This window comes from Manacus candei, unplaced genomic scaffold (assembly GCF_025592945.1).
Source record: "Manacus candei isolate 608988 ecotype Guabito, Panama unplaced genomic scaffold, ASM2559294v1 h1tg000067l, whole genome shotgun sequence".
Classification (NCBI taxonomy): Eukaryota; Metazoa; Chordata; class Aves; order Passeriformes; family Pipridae; genus Manacus; species Manacus candei.
The window spans coordinates 2,544,401-2,563,683 of NW_026138115.1; the positions used below are offsets into that span (position 1 = coordinate 2,544,401).

Genomic DNA, 19,283 nt, shown 5'->3' on the forward strand with positions numbered 1-19,283 from the left:
TATGCACTGACAGGGTATGTACAGGTAGCCTGAGGCTTCACAAGGTACTCAGAAAGGATTGCAGACCCACTGCAATCAAGGCTTTATTCTCCCTATATGCAACATTTTGCTGTGGCAATCAGTAAAGCAGAAGCTGAAGGAAAAAGCATAAGGCATCGTTTTGATACTGTATTATAGTTTCCCTTCATTCATTGTGTTAGCTGGACAAACACATGGAAACCTTCCCAAACTGAGCATTATTATCCCAACGTTCCAGCCGATCCAAGTGTCAGTTCTCCTACATGTGCCTGACTCTTTTCTTCTAACTCATCCCTGGGTCAGTGCTATCTCACAGAATCTCCTCCTTGGCCAGCTTGCCCTCTTCCAGATGTGGGGAAGGTGGCTATCACTTCCCATTTATGGTCTCAAGGAGTCTGAGAGAGTGTCTGTTGTTCACATTTAGATGGTACAAGAGCAGTTCTTTTCCACTAGTAAGCTCTTACAAATACTACTTGCAACAGGTTCACAACTGCTTTTGTCATCTTTTGGAATCCTGAAGTCTCCAACTTGCAGCCTTAAAAATATATGAACAACTCTAAAACATCAGTAAATACCCATGTAATGTTTGGCTGTTTTGTTTAACAAGCATCAGCTAAAAGAAAAAGTAAGGGAGCTCACTTCCCCCCAAGTAAATAAAACTCTCAAGGACAGCATATTTTACTTCAAAATTACATGGCATTTTTTTTTTCCTTCTTTAGGTTCCAGAAACATGTCCATATATGGTTTACTTGTCAGGGACAATAAATAATGATGTAATAGAAAGGTCAATTTTGTGTCACTTAGCTACAGGATGCTCGATGAAGTGAAGTTTGTCAGATAACGCAACAAGGAAGAACTTCAGGATCAGTAAAAGTTTCTGCCGTGCATCTTCAAACAGGAAATCTGAGATTCGGAACAACTTATATTTTGGCTTGTATTCGCTGATCATGGGGTGATCCAGAAATAAACTCCAGGCTTCAAAGAGAGAGTGTTTCCAAGCTGTCCTGCAGTTGATCGAAACATCCAGGCAAAGCAGGGAGACAAATACCAGCAAGGATTTTCTGAATTAAGACTTAATCAAGGAGATAACCCATTTCAACAGTATTTTTACCCTTTTATTTCAGAACAAAAAGGTAATGCAAATATGCATGTTTTGAACTTAATTAGTATTTTCAACTTCTGGTTTACTGTGTCTATGTAAATATTTATTCCTACAACAGTTTGTAACCTAACACCCTAACACAGTCTTGAAAAGTTTTGTGATTTGCTTTTGTTTATTTGGGGGTTTGTTTTTTTCAAATATGCCATAAAGCACTCTCTGGTATTAAACAGAACAGTAGCTCTGCCTTTTCCTTATTTTTTTTTAACTTGCAGGTGATGCTTTGTCCCTAGAATATCTTGCTCAGAAATCAGTGCTGTAGCTACAATATACTAAAGTGGAATGTATCATACAAGGCACAGTGTGAAGGAGAAAAATTACCTTGGCAAATGATTTCTTTAATTTATAAATGTTTAGTTGGTTTGAAAAGAAGCTAATATTGCACTGATTGCTGTGTGAATTAATGTGTTCTGAGAAGAAATAAAATCTTGCAGGTGTATGATTTCCAGTAAAGAATTTGTGCAAAATCATGATTTTGTGGCATTAGAGCATATGCCAGGCTGATAGGTGACCTGTTTTGACAGCTGGGGCTGAACAAGGGGATTTGTTTGCTCAGAGGATTCCTTCGGGAAGCCTGGCTTTGCTCCTTCAGCACTGGGCTAGAACTTGAGCCGTCTGCATAAGCTGTCACTACAAAGAATCCTTGCCTGTTGCTGCAGCCGGACAGCATGAGGTGTCATTCTTCTGATGTCTCAGATCTGGCAGATCTGATGGGCACTGAAATCTTTCTGGTTTTAAAAAATCATTTGCTTCCCTGTAGTAGTTATCCAGCATAATATCCTTAGAGAACTGCAAAGATTTATCTGGAAACTGACCTAAAATGCAGCAAAAATATGAGTACTTTGAGTGTTGCAAGTTGATCTGGTTTCCATTGCCCACAGAGGATCTGTCCTGAAAGGTGCCACAGTAAGAAATGAAGTGGAGGCTTGGTTTGCTGTGAAGACATCCAGCAGTGTTTGCCTTCCTCCACGTGCTCCTTCTGCTTTCAGAAGTAATGACAAATACGTGGAAAGGCAAACATATTTGCAGAGGCTGGGGCTTAATCATTCCTTGCAAAAGACAAAATTATGAAGCTGCTCTTCTCCTCTCTCTTTTGCAGCCTCCAGAGACTTGGTAATGTTTTTAGAAATATGGTTTATCACACCTTGAGCCGTAAATACCAAGGTCCTGTATTGAGTTACCAGCTGACTGGGATAAAAGCGCAAAGGCAGGCGAAGTCTGGCTCTGTTCCCTTAATGACCTTGTCATTCACCTGCCACCCTCCTTTGACAGAAATAAGTAATTCTGCTAATTCTGCTGCCTGGAATCTATTAAGGGAGGACAGGCAGCTCCCCTAAGCTTTTCTTTAAGGAAGTGCTATCAATGGGGACCAGTTGTTTCAGATGCTAATGGTATTGAATTGCACAGTTCTGCATGTTCAAAGCCAGCTGTAATCCTTGTTTATTTATGTTGCATCAGAGATCAGAGGCCCATTCTCCCAAACACTGTATGTTGACAGAGCTTGTCCTCCAACTATAATAGCAACCTAATTGTGTTTGTCTGTGGCTTTTGCTATCAAGCAGGTGATTACTAGTAGCCACCCTGTGAATAATACCTTCGGTTTCAGAGATCTGCCAGGTACAGCTGCCCATGAACTCAGGACAGAGCATTGCAGTGTGGCCCTGGCACAAGCATTTCCTTTCTAACCTTGTCTTCTGGTCCCTGGATGCAGCTAAGTTACCCCTGTATAGCACAGGCCTGGTTCCTACATATAAATAAACAAACTTTCTCTGAAATCAGGACAGCAAAATTAAAAATAAGTATCAGACTCTAGGTGGAAATGGTGGTAAGTCTAGATTCCTGAAGATCTTGTCAGACTGAACTACTAAGTGGCAGCACAGAGAGCAGCATCCTAAGATATGTTTCTGCCAAGAGAGATCACTAGTGAAGCCATCCAGACCTGAAGGCAAAGCATTCGCTAAGGAATAATAAGGGCATTAAACCACAGCTTCAAAATTCAGGTTCTGCTATCCCAGTAGATGCAATGCTGTGTGCTACCTGCATGTGAGGATGGAATCTTGGGCTGTCAGAGAAATGCAGGGTGCAGCCAAACCTTAAAACATCCCCAAAACCTGAAGTTAGGGTGAACAGTAAACCCAGCATTTAACTTATAAATCTGATTCCAATGCTGTAAACCTACGCTAAGCAGGCTTAGGGCAAGAAAATAGATTCAAACTGCATTTAGAAAGACCACTTTGGCCAGATCTCACTATTCCGAACCGGCTCAAACATTTCTAGCGACAGAGATTGTGTTTTTTTTTCACACCTTCATTACAGGATGTGGAAAATATTTACCTCACAGTGCATTAGTCTAGTGAGCTTTCATAAGGCTGTGGTTGGCAGTTCACTGATGGCCTCAGATGGGGTAACCTTAGCCCTGCTGTATCAGCTGAACTAGGGCAGTGCCAGGAACTCACAGGAACACACCAAGCTCAGCCATAGGGAAAGAAGGGTAAACTGAACCAGGTGCTGGTGCTTTTAGCCTCTAGCCAAGGGCATGTGCTCGGCCTGTCATTGCAGCTCAGCTGGCTCACTGTGACTTCTTATAGACATAATTTGGACCAGTGCTGGTGCCCTGTGGTCCTCCAGCTTCAAACAAAAGCATCCCCAGGTGGAAGGTGAGGGTGGTAGCTTTGCTCTGCTCCACTCCACTCAGGGCTGTCACACAGGGAGCTGTAGGGAGAAGGCATGTGTTGTGCCTCCTGCCAAACTCAGTCACACCACACAGGTCAATCTGAGCAAGGGGACACAGGCAGGGGTATGCAAGAATGGCTTCAAGCCCAACTATAACAGTCTCTGTTGGGTTTCAGGGCAGCCAAGGCTATCTCTGGCTCTCAGTAAGGGCCCAAAAGCTCCTGCAGCCCCAGGATATGACCCTCACACCTTCATCATGTTTGTGCAGTTCAATGAGCAGACGTGAAAGCTTTATTTTGAGCCCTACAAAGTTTCTCCCTGCAGGATGAGTCAGTGGCGCGAGCTGCAGCTAACACTGTTGTTTCTGCACTCTGTGGAACTCTTGTCAAAATATTTAGATTAGTGAGGCTCACCAACATGCAGGAAACATTCTCCTTTTGCTCTGCAAGTGGATTGGACCCAGTTAACCCCTACCAAGAATAAGAGGGTGAAATAGGAATGATCCATGCAAACTTAAAATCTCCCTTTCACTCTCTTTGCCTTACCGAGGTGTGAAACAAAAGGAGGGAGGGGAAGATGTGCAGAAATGGCTTTTATACCTAGATCCATTGGGAATTTAGTGAGATAGCTAAATCAGTTAGCTCCTCTGTGCCAGGGTGTGGCATCATGTTCGCAGTAGTCTCCTGCACACTCTTCAAAGCCCTGACTGCCCCTGAAAGTACTGCAACACCCAGCTCAGAAGCACAGTGAGGATGGATTCACTGCCTGCCCTACCTCCTGTGGCATAAGGATGCCGGTGATGGGATTGGGCAGGATATTGAGGAGGGATCTGTGTCCCAGGTTGCACTGGTGCAGGTTGTCCTCAAAGAGGAGCAGTTTCATCTCCGTTCTTGCGTCCTTCAAAGAGTCACTGTGCATCACCTCCATTAGGAGCTTATGATCAGATCCTGCCCTCTCCACTGACGGCTTTGTTTAGGTCTCTGAGTCACCACTGGGGCCAGGTCCATACATTAAGGCATTACAGTGCTGGATGCAGTGCTGGATGCTTCAGACAAGCCCTCTGACTCCAACCCGTGGATTCCACACATCTGCCATTCACCAGCTACTACGTGAGTACCTATGGGCAGCTATGCAAGTGCTGCTCAGCATTTCAGGAGCTGAGAGAGCCAAACAGCAGCAGCAGCTGCTGGAGAAACAAAGTTGTGTCATTGTTCTTGGCCAGACACTCACTGGAGCACAGCCAAAGACAGGTATTGGAGCAGCTGGGGTGCAGGATGGGCAGCAGCTCCATACAAGAGCTATCTGTTGCTTGGTGTCTGGGCTTGGATCTTTGGGACAGCAAGGGTCATAGCAGAGCTGGGGCATACCAGCTCCCACTGGAGAAGGGAACTAACTGTAGCCATGAGAGATACGGCTGAAAATGAAAATAAAAAATAAAATAAAAAAATAAACAAAATAAATAAATTTAAAAAAATAAAAACCATCAAAATTTGGCAGCATTGTTTAGAGCCAATTGAAGGTTTTATTTTGGCATTTTTCATGGCTGTGAAATACATCTTTTGTTGTTAAACATCATAATGTCAGTCTGAAATCTGCTGGGCTTCCCTTTACCCTGAAGTCTTCACACTTCTGGGGTGGGCTTGGCTAGTCTGAGGTGGCTATTGATGTGGGAGATACCACCATGTCTGAAGTGAAAACCTTAAATTCAAGATTTTAAGTTACTTATGGCCTAATTCAAGTTCTTGCAATTTCTTCAAACTGTATTAGTTTGTGAGGGGGTGGGTTTTTTTAAATTATGGTCAAAGAAACAAACATGAGGATCTGGACATGCATAGATATGGCCCTGTTGCCATTTGGGGAGCTACCATTTCTTCCAGGTCAGGACCATCTCTGGGCTATGCACGCAGCAGCAAGGGCTACCATAGCAGGGTACTTTCCTGGTGTGAGGCTTGTTCCTGCACAGTGGTGCTCATGCTCATGGCTCTGCTGGGTGGCCCAGATCAGTAGGACCTGAACCTGGGCACAGCCAGGCTGTGTGGAGCTGCAGACCAACCCTGCTGTGGCATCGCTGGGACAGGGACCAGCAGACACAGGGTAGAGTCAGGCAGCTTTTTTGACAACCCTACAGGTGCTCTCAGCCTCACCTCTCTGCACCTGGGGGACATGCCTCCACAGCCCCCTCCTGCTGGGTCCCTGTCATGTTCATGTCCTCCTGGGCAGCTTGTTCCTGTTGCTCCTCATCCCACTGTTCTCCATTATTTTACACAGTTCTCACTCAGTGCTTATAAAAAGTAAACCTATTCCATGTTGGCTGTCATCTGAGGCAAGCTTTTCCTTTTCCTCCCATAAAATAATCCCTTGGCTCTTGAACACTGGTGGCCAGAGTGCTCTTTGGCATCCAAATGAGATCTTACTAGAGCATCATACCATTCATGCCATTAGCACTTCCCTATCACTGCTGGAAATTCTTCAGTATTTTGGATCATCCTGGCCTTTTTAGTCCATGCTGCATTGGTGGTTCACAGTCATTCTGTGATTGCTGAGTGCGCCCCAGTGTTTCCCCCTTCTCTCATTTCCAGCTCACTCATGACCTTGAACTTTGTTCTGTGAAAAAGCAAAAAATCAGAAGTGAAACAGCAATGTTGTGTTGCTTTCCTTGCTGAGTGAAACAAAGGCACTTCAAAGCATAGCTTTGCATGTTGCTCGAGAGATCTCCAGATATGGAGGAAAAACTTGCTCAACAGTTTCTTTACACTTCATGGTGGAGAACCTGTCCTTTCAGAAAACCAGCAAAGAGACAAACCTCCTCCCTTAATTTCCTGCAATTAGAGCAAGAAAAAACCAATAAAAAGAGACATCCATTGGTCTTCTAAATAAAATTCAAAACTGTACCTCTTTAATCTTACGGGGATTTCCTTTATCTATTTTCTCTTGAGATTTGGAAACCAAAAGAAGCAGATAAAAACCTGCCCTGTGTGCAACAGCTCACTTCCTCTTTTTAAAACACCAGTTAAACCAGTTATTTCTGTGTGATAGAAAAGACTTAGTTCATTAAGTTTACATGCAGATTTTAGCTGGTAACATTCTCTCCCTGGTGGAAGATTTCTGAAGGATTTTCTGGTCAGTCTAATCAAGAGGCAGAGATGATAGATGAGCACAAGACAGTTGAGTTTCTTTCTTTCATTTTCCAGATTTTGATGATCACAATTTCTTTTTATAGGGAAGCAAAGAATAATAAAAATGGCTACAACGGCAGCAAATACTCAAAGACAAACAATAGGCTGTGAGGAATACAGTCTGTACAGCAGCCTGAGTGAAGATGAGCTTATAAAGATGGCCATCCAGCAGAGCTTGGAGGAGGACCCCGCAGGTCAGCCAGGTGCCCAGAGCCATCAGAAGTCAATGGTGGCATGTGCTGGTGCGGCGGCCACCCCCAGCCACGCCAGCCCCCACAACCCACCTTACCGCATCTACCCTTGGCAAAGGTAAGTGAGTCCTTGCCTGGAAATGGAAAACAGCCTCCCCTGTCAGACCACGTGCTCTCTAATTAGCTTTGCCAGGCGGCTCCTCCGCAAGCCTGTCATTAGTGCGAAAGCCGGAGTCTGCTACAAATCCAATGAGGTCAACAATTTATGTGCTCACAGCAAAAGGAGAATATGCTTGATGTTGTCTGTTTTAAGTAACAAATAAAAGAAAAAAAAGAGGCACAAGCTTTCCTGAGCCACAGAAGCCCTCCCGAGGCTACCTGCTCCTTTCCCCCTCAGGGACACACTATACGCCAAGCTTAGGTTTTACCAGAGAGGGAGGACAGAATTTGTTATGGGAAAACATAAGAGAGATGCAAAAAATAGGTATAATGTGAGCTGGCTACCTTTCAGATACTCCAGTTTTTAGAGGATGTGGCTATTTCAGATCAGTCAGATTTCAAACATGCTACTCTCAGCCAAGAACAGCTCCAGATACCAAATTGTGGCACCATCCCCCTCCCCTGCAATGCTGAGCTGTCATCACAGAGACCTGCTGACAGTTTCGAACACAGGCCATGTTCCCCTTTCATTTTATATAAGGCAGATTTCTCAAGGGAAAAGGGAATAGGTCCCAAAGTCACCTCCAAAACAAGGGAAAATATCCTTTTAAACTAATTTTTCATTTTTTAATAAACTAGGAGTAACCAAAGTTTTGCTCCTCCTTTGTCATAACTCCACCCTCTGATGCCTTGCTCATTAACACCTGTGGTTGTTTGGTTTCCAAGGGTGGGAAACTGGGAACAATTCAATGATAATTCAATGTAAGCATGTTCATAGCTGTGGAATCAGGATGCAGTATAGCCTGCAATCCTACTCCCCACCAAAGATAGTGGCTTTTCAGTGTCATTACTATGTTCTTAAACTGTCAGCTGTGCTGTGGGGACCCGATGCTGGGGAGAATAAAAGATTCCCTGGCCATTTGGTCTTGTCCTCCTTGGATATCCTTTGACAACTGCTATTTTGGCAAAAGGCAGCATTAGCATTTCTGTGCATTAACCTGTCCTGCCCCTGCCTTAGCCCAGCAGAGTTTGACCTCCCACTGGAGGGAAAATCTTTCCAGCTTGTATCACCAGATCTGTAGCACTGCTGAACTCTTCTGCCACCTGGGAGAGCCGAACTGAAATGGAGCTGACACCCAGACACCCTGGGTCCTCCTCTGCACTCATCTCTGACCTGCTTGCATGGCACTGTGGAGGTGATGAATGTCACCTCACCTCGCCTCATGCCTGCTTCCTGTGCGGTGGTGGTAGGGTTAACCACACTGTTGTCTTATATGGTCATTTGAATCCCCTGACGCTTCCTCAGAGGGCCAAAAATAAACTCGAGCCGAGTGAGCAGCTGAATCCAGTGCAGTGCAAGCCGTGGCCATCTGCTTTTATTCAACGCCCTGACCGGCAGGCTTTCTCGCTCCATTTCTGTGGATGTGTGTCTCTCCTTCTGCCTCAGCATGACCTGTTTCTCCTATTCGGAGTATTTTTCCTTATTCCATTCATGTCATCGCCACTCCAGATTGGCGGCCCAGCAGACAGGCCGTGCTCAGCCATCCAGCTCGGGGGCAGCCTGTGGTGTCAGGCGAAGGTACGACAGCAGCCTGTGCAGCACATCCCAGTCCGTGTAAGTGTCTCCCTCTTCCTCTCCTGCTTTACCCCGCAGTCAAAACAAACCTTGCTACCCACTCTCCCACTAAGACATCACTTCTGGGTGGCAATGGTGTCTGGTTGGGGGAGATGGTGTGTTCATCTGGAGGAGGTCTTGCTGACACCTGCACCACACCCTCACTGCACTCCTGCTCTTCCTTCCAGCCTCCTAGCTGCCCCAGACCATGCCCAGGCTCTCGCAGTTGAGCCACCTCAAAACTCCCTTGTTCCCTTCTCCCTCTTCATCTCTCTTCATCCCTTCAGTGCACATGTCCTGGGATTCTTGGTCAGTCAGTAGCTCTGAGGTGACAAGGACAGCAGGGAAGGGACAAATGCAGTGTGATTTATATAGACTGGCTCACTTAACACGGTAGATGAGGCAGGCAGGTGCTGATAGTAATTGCATATTGCATTGGTATTAAGTTCAGGGTTCAACAATAGGGAAGAATGGGGAAAAAAATGTATCACCATATATAAACAAGATAAGAAAGTGCAGTCCTTCAAAGTAAATATTTTATAAATGCTCCCAAGATGCTGTGCCTTTTCCCAGCCATATCTGTGCTGTTCTGCCACACTGAAGAGAGCTTACTTGCCCAAAGAGGAAACTAGCTTGACTGACTCTGATCCTCCTGGCTGAGCTTTGCTGTTGGGAGGGCTGCAAATAAGCTTAGGTGAACAGAGTCTTGGATGAGGAAAGCAGACAGGCAATGCGGTGGCCTAAACTCTGCCACAGTGCCTGAGTGTAGTGGAAATGTCTGGACTGTGACGGGTTTATTACAGCTCTCTGGAGGCAGACTAGATACGTGCACCTGCCCTTAGCTATCAGATGACAAGAGAAAAGTGTTGTAGGCAGCACTTCTCTGTATCCTTGCAGAAAAAAATTCCCTGCCCTTTTTATCTACCCAGTTCAAATCTACTTTTTTTTATCTGTGTTACGAGTCTCTCCCTGGATGCCTGGTTGCAGGGACTACTCCTCCAACACTCTTCTTCCTTTCATCCCTCATCCAGCTCTACAATCTTCCTCACTTCCCCCTGCATCCTGGCTGATGCAGGGTCTGTTCCTGGCCCTCCGCTACCATTACCCTCCCTGACATTGTGAACATCTCTTTCTGCTGCAGCATGAAACCTGCCTTATCCCTGTCACCTGCCAGCTCCCCTTGGCCACACTGAAATCACATCCTCTCAGTAGGTGCTCTGCACTCCTTGCATGCCTCTATGATGCTCTGGGTCCAGCAGCAGGGTGGGGTGCAGGCTGTTCTGCATCAAGCAGCTTGACTGAGTTCAGCCCACAAAAAGGCTGGGATAAGGCTGATAAACCAGCTCTCCTCTTCTGCCAAGTGAGAGCAAAAATATAGCTGGGAAGCCACAGGAGAGCATGATGGCATGATATTTTACCCTAGTCTCAGATCCAGGAAGGGATGATATTTGGCTTCACCTGGGGAAGTGCTGTTGCTTCAATGCTGCCTGCATCACTCCAGGCTGTCAGGAAAAGAAAGAGCTTCATGAACTTTTCCATACTTCACTGAACCTCTTCTGCAGCACTCCAAATTGACCTCACCATATATCTCATCTGCAATGAGTATTTATTGTCTTGGCTACTGGCCTTTGAAATGCAGTAATTCTTTTGAGTTGCCTATAAGGTTAAGATTTCATCAGATATTAAGACTTACATCATAGTTTTAATACTTGTTTTTTCTATATCTGATGAAATCCAGGCAGAAGAATATGCTGGGGTTTTATAACAGCCAATTATAAACCAGGCAGAAAACAAGGATTTCACATGGAGATTCATTAAACTTTTTGTTCTGATCTGGAATTTGCTTGGCTAAAGCATCTGCAGCCTCATCCAGTAAACCCCCTCATCTTACTCAGGAATCATTTAAGGTCAAGGAACCCGACAGAAGTTTGCTTCATTCAAGATCTGAGGGCTTAAGCAGAATAGTAACGGATTCTTCACACATTTTTAACCCTACCACAAATCCGAGGTACCCTCCTGCTTTCACTGAGGTCTCAGATAACGTGATTCACCTTGCATTTGCTGTGTACCAGCCCCATGCACAGCCTCCTGCCGTGGTCCACCTGGCACACAGTAACTCATTATGTGCCGGTAACTCTATCATGTGCCCAAATCCTGAGGTTGCAGTGTACGTGTAACACGAACTTTTGCACAGAACAACAGATGGTTTCAGCAGCCTGGTGCCAGAGGCGTTGAAAGATGAAGATCCCCCACCTCCGCCTCCTCTCCCAGCCAGAGATGCCAATAGTTGCTCTCAGCTGACTTCAACAAAATGCTCAGTTTCTAACACCTGTATAAAAGTTTATTATCTGTACAAAATTAGCAATTTTAGGCTTAGTCCCCAGGGTACTTTAAACAGCCTGGAGATACAGCAGTGTCCCTGAGACCTTAGCCTGGCAGTTATCGGAGGTCAGTTGATTCCTCCTGGGAGGGCTGTGACCAGGGAGACAGCTGCCTGCTGTAGCTGCTATCTTCTCAGGCAAAACGCCTGACCTCGTGTCCCATATCTCTCCCCATTCCAGTCTTGCTATTTTTGTGACTATACTGTTTTGAAATCACTGCTTTCAGCTGTAGAGAAAGAGCAAGAGGTACCAAGCACTTTTTCACCTGGGAAATGGTGTTTTCTCGCATTCTCTGGCATACGTATTGAGTTCACCTGTTCTACTTCAAGGCCCCGAGTTTATCCTCAGAGAAGCAGCTTGGTGACTTTTCTTTCAATGCTAATATCAATGTTTATGGCACAGATTAGGTACCTTTGGGCAAACTGAAATTAGTGATGCCTGTGTGAGTTTCAGGCTGCTGGTCTGCCCAGCCCCTGCAAGACAATGTAATCCAGTGTTGCTCCTGTAACTCGCACTAAATACAGAGGTTGTACCAGTAATCTGCTTTGTGAGGAGACCTGTGCTAACCTGCCCATATTTTTATGTCTCTGATCTCACTCTATTGTGGTATTTTAGACTTTCATTCTGTCATAACTAGAGTTTAAGGTTGTTCCCATAATCACTACCCTGCATGACCTTTAACACATGCTGTATTCTTACCCTGTCTATGCTAACAGTCTCTCTGAGACACGCACCTGTCTCCCACATCTCTCTGGCTTCAGGACTGCAAGTTTTCCTCCATAGAGTTAGTTCAAACCACAAATGCTCCTATGTCCTCATGAACCTCTTGCTCTCTGTCTCTGAAAGTATAGCCCACATTAATTTTTTGCAAGTTCCCATTAGAACCGGAAAAGCTCTTCTTCCTTTACAATGTTAGCTGTCCTAGAGCTTAGTTATTTAGTGCATCAAAATAAGAAAGCCGTGGCTGCCTTGTCCCAGCACAGCTCAGCAGGAGCTCGAGCAGATGCCAACACTGGAAGGCACAGCCCAGCATCATGCACAGAGCTGCTGTCCACCACAGGCAGGGGTCCTGCCTGACTTGGCTGTAGAGGACCCACTTCCCAGCTCTCTGCCTCTGTCATGCTCCTGGCAGCCTCAGATGAGGTGGAATGAGGGCAGCAGGCCCTGCTGCAGGCACTGCTGACTGGGGACATGGTGACTGTCAGGCAGTGTTGTGACCCCTGCTCTGTGGGGAGACTCCCAGTAGCTCTCACTGTTGCTCTGCAGAAGGACTCATGTGCCTGGGTCAGCCCTGCTCTGCAACCACTCTTACAGAGCTTGGAGAAATGGGTCACTGCCCGGAGTGTGTGGAATGCATCCTTGGCAGAGGGAAGGCTTGTGAGGGCAAAGTGCACTTGTAGGCTGTTCGTTGTGCCTCATGCTGGGTGGCATGGAGCACACTTTATGCTTTTTGTAGATTTTCACAGTGAGCCTCTTCTTGGAAGTATCAGAACTAGGTAGCACCAAATAAAAGATTACTTACATATTATTTATATATCCACTGATTCTACACATTTCAATGACTTTGAACTCTGGAGAGACTTTTAAATATTCACTTCCTCCCTAATAGTTTTTCATTCCTTTTAATCCTTGTGTCTAGAAGTTATTTGACCCTGTGGAGCCTGTGAGTGGTTTGTTGGGTTAGAATGGATCAAGTCATGAACCACTTAACAGCTAACAACCAGATTTTCAGAAGTGTCCAGCATGTCATATGTCTTACTGAGACACTGGAGACATATTTTTAAGGTCAATAGTGTTTGAAGTAGTTACTATTTCTGAAAATCTGTTTGTTTCAATGTTGAAATAACTATAGCTGTGGATCTCTGTGATGACATGATGAAGGGCAGCTCAGGATTTCATTCAGGTGGGTGTATTTTTTTTCAGCCATCCCTGGATGAAAAAAAAGAGAGCCAAGACAAACACCCTAATGTTCACACGGACCTGAAGGAATGGCCTGAAGTTATGTCAGGGAAGGTTTAGGTTGGATACAAGACAAAGGTTCTTCACCCAGGCAGTGTTTGGGCACTGGAACAGGCTCCCCAGTGAAGTGGTCACAGCACTGAGCCTGACAGAGTTCAAGGAGCATTTGGATGATACTTTCTGGCACATGTGTGACTCTTGGGGATGGTCCTGTGCAGGTCCAGGAGTTGGACTCGATGATCCTTGTGGGTCCCTTCCAACTCAGTATATTCTGTGGTTCTGTGATTATTGGATCAGCTAAATTCTGAAAATGGGATTGTGTAAGGAAATAGGAAGTATTTTCAAAACACAAGAGTAAGATTTATTGATAATTTTTGCTAAAGCCACCTGCAAATCTGAAAATTTCTTCAGGGGTGAACAGGGGCAATGCTCTTCAAAGTTGATCTTGTTTAAAAGAGCTCATATGGAAGCACCATGCCACATGGGACAGCAAGGTGAAGTAATTATCACAGCCATGGACAATTCGCAGTGTACAGAGCAAGGGCAGGGCTTGCCCAAATCCAGATACTTAAAATCCAAATCTGCCCCAAATCCAGATACTTAAAATAAGTGTTTATGTCAGAGATTAGTTACATCTACACTTTCCTTAGTCTCTGAGGAGAGAGATCAGTTCCTCTAGAGAGTGATTCTTCTTATTTACTGAGAATGGTAAAATTAGAGAAGACAAATTTTACCTGTGGCAAGACACCTCAGGGCCACAAATACTTGGTATATAGGCTGAAGGGGTTCACTATTTTGGTCAAATGATACAGTAATGTTGCTCCAAAAAGCTTCTCAGTAATGAAGAAAGCAGTAATCAAGTTTTAATCTTGTTTCAAAGAGAACTTGACCCTGTAGTGGCAGCGATCAAGGATGGAGATGAAAAAGCAGTATGCAACATGATGAAATCAGGAAAAAACCTTTCTAAACCTAATAAGGATGGCTGGATACCCCTCCACGAAGCTGCATACTACGGCCAAGTGGGTTGCCTGAGCCTGTTGCAAAAAGGTCAGTGAACTTAAAACTAATTAATTACAAAATGGAAAAGAAGAATATGAATAAACTAAAAGGCAGTATTAGCAGCATCCCAATCCTGGCCTGGGACTGTGTGTGAAACTTTTTTCCAACCTCTCTGACTGTATATTAATTTCATTTTCTCTTGGAAAATAGGTTTCCAAACTGAAGCCTTAAAAGTTAGGATATTTGGGAGAAACTGATATCGGGATAGATCCTGCCAAGCCATGGATTTCTCACACTAAAGCCTTGAAGCTGAGCTCTCTACTATTATGAGCTGCTCAGCTGCCAAAGCTGACAGGAATCACCTCACTTCCCACTGGCTGGAGATCCAACCGATCATCTCTTTGCTGGTGCTTGAAGGCAGTTAACTCTTGTAGTTTGTTTTCAAATTGCTGCTGAAGTTACTCAACAACTTTCTGCATCACTAGTAGCCATAGCTGAACATTTTAATCTAAACTGGTGACAGATTTAGATACTCAATCTGAATTATAGTAACTTTATAGTATATTCCTAACTTATATTGATCATGGAAAAGGAAAAGAAACGATAAAAACTTACTTGAAACTCCAAGGATTTTGGAAGGTGATGATACTGTAGATACTTGTGCACTACACGCCGTAATGACTTTGGGCTCACCATTCCTCCACAGCGTACCCCGGCACCATCGACCAACGCACTCTCAATGAGGAGACAGCTCTCTACCTGGCCACCAGCCGGGGCAACCTGGACTGCCTGCTCACCCTGCTGCAGGCTGGGGCTGAGCCCGACATCTCCAACAAGGCCAGAGAAACGCCGCTCTACAAAGGTGTGTAGCTGCTTTTCCAGGGATGCTGAACTCTTCTGGTGCCACCAAGGCAGAACTGCAGGACCACTTGTGATGAAGGGTAGAAACTCAGCAACTAGTTCCTGTTTTCTACTTCCCTGCAGTAGTCCTCTATCTCCTATGTCTGACCTGCCGTGCCATGGCCTTTTTTCCTATCTGTAACAGAAACAGGATTAGCAGCTGCCCTGCAGGGTGCAAGCTTTGATGTGGTGCTGAGGGTGGGGTGTGAGAGGTTCAGTGGGGCCCCAAGCACAGGCTGTCTACGCAATGTCCCAAACTTACAAAAAGCCGAAGAGTACTGGAATATGTATGCTTTTCTAAACAGTAGGATCTAAGTAGATGTTCGATGTGGGATGTCTACAGTTCGATGTCTACAGTAACTGTAGACATGCCAGTGATTCATATACTGTGTGAGTCAGGCCAAGCTGTGTCCTATGGCGAGGCATAACATTATAAACGATTCAGTGAGGTGGATAAAGTCTTTAACGTGGACATATTACTTTGCTGCTAGTTGGAGAGAACACTTTCTTTCTTTAGCAGAATAGCAATAAATCCATGACATCACAAAGATTCATAGAAGGAGATGATCTCTCACACCTTCACATCAATCTGCCTTTGCTCCTGCCATGACAATTTTTAGCACTCTAAAACGTTAAAAGCACATATTACTGGTTAAAACACCAATCTTACATCCAGCTTTGGATGCCTGTCATTAGAGCTGCTCAGTTTAAAATGCTTTTGGTTTAAAATTCTGGCTTTTAGTTGGCTAAAGGAAAGCTGTTCAGCTGTGCATTCAACACACAGTAGTGGTGGTAATAGTAGTGCTCACAGTAATAATAATAACAACAATGATATGAAAAAACCCTTTAGCCAGAGAAAAAGTCTTAATAACAATGTGCTAGCATTGATGCAATATCTTCTAGTTTATCTTACAACAACAAAAACAAACAAACAAACAAAAAAACAAATTTAAAAAAGTCTATCCTAACAAAGTAACCATCCCTCATATGGAAGCAAATTAAACTCTTCAGAGCTATAGATAGGTATTTACAGAAGCAGCTAATTACATAGTTGCTTTCAGTACACGAGTGACACCTGTTTATGGGAGAGGAAGTCATGGAGATATCCCAAGGGAAGGATCAAAACCAAAAGGTGGCACCTCTGTGAAAAAAAGACACCATTATTTCAAAGAAAAAAACCCAATTGCTATGAAATGTGCCAGCCTCTCTTCTGTACATTGTACATTGTACAACAAATGCTAATTGGAGTTTGTAAATGTAGCTGCTTATCCTATGTACCTTTGGTTTGGGATCTCACCATAAAAGTGTGTGGGAAACCTGATGATTTGGGATTCAAAAAGCAATGGGACAAATTGGTAGAATAAAAATCAACGAAATGCTATTAATGATTAAGAACTTTTCTTTAGCTCAGGATGATCTTTAACTAAAAATTGTTTCAGGTGGAGAAAGTGCTACTGACTCACACAATTATTGTTTTCTAAGGATCCTTTACTGGGTCCTATTAGTTTGAGCTTTTTTTTTTTTTCCTTGTCTATATAGAGCTTTATCTTACGGTCCAGGACAGTAAGATAAAGGGTCAGTTTGCACAGAATTTGGAAAGAAAGCGTTCATGTCATATGATTTATGTAACATATTTGTTCTTCGTAAATTATTTCCTTCACATTTGTCACCTCACTTGGTCACTGTGGTGTCCAGTTGGTACAAATGTGCTGGGCTGGATTCCACCCAGTATCAGGCTTGGCACAACCCTTGCACAGGACACTTAGCTCCCACCACCTCCCAGCTGAAGATTGTTTTCACTATCACATCCTTTACGAGTCCCAGACAGTGTTTTTGGCAGCAGCCTTGGCCCTCGTACCTCAATGGGTCTTTAGTCTTACTATGGCTTACTGGTGTCACACTGCCTTAGGCTACATGAAGTGAATATACAACACCCAGAATATTTTCAAAAGCCTGTCCTACTCTCTTCCCATTTTTCCAAAACAAACAGCCTGTGAGCGTAAGAATGCGGAAGCCGCAAGACTCCTGGTACAGTACAATGCAGATACCAACCATCGTTGTAATCGAGGATGGACTGCTCTCCATGAGGCTGTCTCCCGAAATGACCTGGAGATTATTGATATTCTTGTGAAAGGGGGTGCCAAGATTGAGTCGGCAAATGCCTACGGGATCACTTCTTTATTTGTGGCAGCTGAGAGTGGGCAGCTGGAAGCCTTGAGATACCTTGCAAAATGTGGTAAGTACAGCCGTGCCATTAACATGCCTTTATTCATTTAATTCTTAATAATTAGAAGTTTCCAGTAGCTCTCCCTGGTGCATTTTTTGTGTCTCTGGAGGCAAGACCTAGCCTGCAGAGGCACTAAAACCCTGTTGTTCCAGATGGTGGAATTGGGTAGGGTCTTTCAGAGAGCATGATCTAGACACGCACACTTCTTCAGCATTCATTCATGGTCACCTACTCTGGGAAGTAATATGGTGCTGTCTAACTGCATTTCCTGAACTTTCTAAACTGACATTGCTGAAACATGTAGCCCAAAATCCAATCAGTCATAAAAGACAGATGTAGGTGGTAATAGATGGCAGAAGTTGAACTTTAGCCTACCCCATCTGCTCGTGAACATGTGCAGTGATGGGCAATGTTAGCTGTTCTCCTCTTAATGTATTCTGCTGAAAATAGATAGAGTACTATTGTAGAGTTAATGGGTCTACATCAAGTAGAAGCAGACTACCTCTCCCTATGTGTAAATTTTTAGCCATATAAACAGTGAATTTTGATCTAGCTTATACTAAGCATACCTTTTAATGCTCCACTTGTGTGAAACAGCTTTACACTAAGCACAGCATACTTTAATATTATTCCAGGCATATTTTATTTTCACAGTGGGCTAACATCTTCAATGCAGGTAAGATCTGGGTCCTGCACTTGTGTAACAAGAGCTTAACACAGATGAAATAAAACTTCTGAAACAGTTAGTATGGCTAAGAAAGATATGAGTCGGGGAACAAAAAATGTGTTCTGCTGCCCAGCTAGTCTTGTCAAAAAAATTTTACATGGCCAGTTAGTCCATCATGCTGCCTACAATGTTAGAAACTAAGCCAGAATGTGATTTGTGTTCCAAACTAGATAGATATGAGGATTTCCTTGAAGTTCAATTTTGAGAAAAATATACAGGAGAAATTCCAATAAAACTGTCCAATTGTATCAAGCCTGAAAAGCTCCTCTGAAAATCCCAGGAATGATATCATTCATTGTTTATGACAAGAAATGTTCATCATAAAAAGGGCTTCTTTCTCATTAAGAACGTAGTCCCTCATTATGTTTTGTCACTGCAGTTCTCCTGATGTTTCCAGCTACAGCACCTTCAAAGGGCCAAACACAACACAGATGTCTCAGCTTAGGGTGAGAACACAGGGAAATGTTTCATGATCAAACATGATTTCTTTGTTAGAGTTTAGAAGCAAAACTCCAGTGAAATGTCATTCCCATTTAGGATACACCTAGAGCAACCTGCCTGAGAACACCATGGTACAGTATATGACAGTCAAAACCCAGGCTTTTGGGCCTTGAATATCTATAACAGAAAAGGTTAGATTCCAAATTGTTCATGACAAAAAAGTATTGTCTTGATTTATACTTGCATGTTGTTTATTAAGCCAAGCACACATTAGAGCTGAAGAAAGAAAAATTCCCACATGATCTAGTAGCTCATTAATAATTTTTTTTTTTTTTGTAAAACTATCTGGAGCCAAACTTCAGATCTTGTGAAGAGATATGATCTCAGGTGCTGAGTTTTGAAATGCAATATTCCTCAATTAAGACATGCCCAAATAAAGCCCGTTTAGAATTTTTGCTTGGCACTATGCAGATGTCTTTTTAGAGAGTATTGTTTTAGCCTGGATATGTGCTAAAACTAAAACATAGTATAAATTCTATAAATATAGTGTGAATATATAGAGTATGAATGATACATATAAACATATATCATAAATACATATCCATAGAATTTTGGAAAGCACCTATTGAGATCATCTAGTCCAAACTCCTGATCAGGA

At 43.8% G+C, this 19,283-nt stretch overlaps 1 protein-coding gene across 2 annotated transcripts in view; it reads left to right on the plus strand.

Annotated features, from left to right (window-relative positions):
- The first annotated feature begins 743 nt into the window (after window positions 1–743).
- ASB2 (ankyrin repeat and SOCS box containing 2) overlaps window positions 744–19,283 on the plus strand; it is a 32,538-nt gene continuing 13,998 nt past the window's right edge. The window contains exons 1-6 of one of the 2 annotated variants that reach the window (XM_051806630.1): window positions 744–1,151; window positions 7,071–7,335; window positions 8,887–8,991; window positions 14,212–14,378; window positions 15,037–15,192; window positions 17,221–17,466. In XM_051806630.1, the coding sequence (XP_051662590.1) occupies window positions 7,091–7,335; window positions 8,887–8,991; window positions 14,212–14,378; window positions 15,037–15,192; window positions 17,221–17,466 (919 nt within the window). In that variant the 5' untranslated portion in view covers window positions 744–1,151; window positions 7,071–7,090. The remainder of the gene's footprint in view (window positions 1,152–7,070; window positions 7,336–8,886; window positions 8,992–14,211; window positions 14,379–15,036; window positions 15,193–17,220; window positions 17,467–19,283) is intronic. The other variant, XM_051806631.1, reaches the window with a different exon arrangement.